General features: G+C 34.4%; 1 protein-coding gene across 2 annotated transcripts in view; it reads right to left on the bottom strand.

Moving 5' to 3' along the window:
- LOC106870739 (DNA-directed RNA polymerase III subunit RPC1) overlaps positions 1-631 on the bottom strand; it is a 212,730-nt gene extending 212,099 nt beyond the window's left edge. Inside the window, exon 1 of one of the 2 annotated variants that reach the window (XM_052969556.1) lies at positions 385-631. In XM_052969556.1, coding sequence (XP_052825516.1) covers positions 385-428 — 44 coding nt within the window. In that variant the 5' untranslated portion in view covers positions 429-631. The remainder of the gene's footprint in view (positions 1-384) is intronic. The other variant, XM_052969557.1, reaches the window with a different exon arrangement.
- Positions 632-1,023: the final 392 nt, after the last annotated feature.

The following is a 1,023-nucleotide window of genomic DNA, read 5'->3' as shown; positions in this document are numbered from 1 at the left end:
AATGTCTTGCCCAACAAAATCGGAAAGAAATACATATGTTATATATCGACTGTAAATATGGACGAAGAAAATAGTAGATGTAAAAAGAGAGCACTAGGAGACGTGGGTTCGGGGCCCACTTGATAAGTCTTGTTAACATTTTTATCATTAACAAAAATAAGCGTATTCTTTGTATATTCTTGAATTAACAATAATCTGATTAACTAGACTTGTCAAACAGTATAAAAGAAATAGTAAGTTCAATTAGCGTCAAAGAAATCCTTTTTTTAATTCGAGTTGTGTTTATTTGGAGAGTAAACATCATTATACGGTGTAATTTCTCACGCACATTCATCAATATTATAATTAAGAGTCCCAATAATGGATTTCAAATAGAAGACTTACATTTTCTTAGCCACATCGGCTTCACGAAACTGTACTTTGACCATGTTCTCTTTCAGTTTATGAAGAACCTCGAAAGGAAAAACACGAGAATAAAGAACAGAACCGCCGTAATTAAAACATGTGTTGAAGAAATAACAACTTCCGCTTCTCTCCGGAAGTTCAAACGCTGTTCATTTCATGACTTCGGAATCGAGAGAATATAAACAAGCAAGCTGCACGTGATATTTATTTGGTTATATTCGTATATGTTGGTCTTTTCTACTTTCTATACAATTGAATTCGGTAGAGATGGACTATATGTAATCTGAACCTTTCCCCCCCTTATTTATTAATTTTTTTACGGAATCCCACGTTTTAGGCTATGGAGATTCCGATTCTGAAAAAAAAATATTTGAAAATTTTCAATTCCCCCCCCCCACACATCAAGCAGGCTATTTACATGCTAGAAATAACAGCCAAATCTCACAAAACTAGTGTTAGGGTTAGGGTTAGGGTTTGAGTTAGGGTTAGGTTTACCCTGTGGATCTATATAAAAACCGGGGGTGGGGGAATCGAAATTTTGAAATTGAGATTTTTGAAAATCTTTTTTCAGAATCGGAATCTCCATAGCCTAAAACGTGGGATTCCGTAAAAAAAAAA

Source organism: Octopus bimaculoides, chromosome 7 (genome assembly GCF_001194135.2).
Source record: "Octopus bimaculoides isolate UCB-OBI-ISO-001 chromosome 7, ASM119413v2, whole genome shotgun sequence".
Taxonomy (NCBI): Eukaryota; Metazoa; Mollusca; class Cephalopoda; order Octopoda; family Octopodidae; genus Octopus; species Octopus bimaculoides.
Note: the sequence above shows the minus strand (reverse complement) of the source record. Positions and strands in the feature narration are given on the sequence as shown.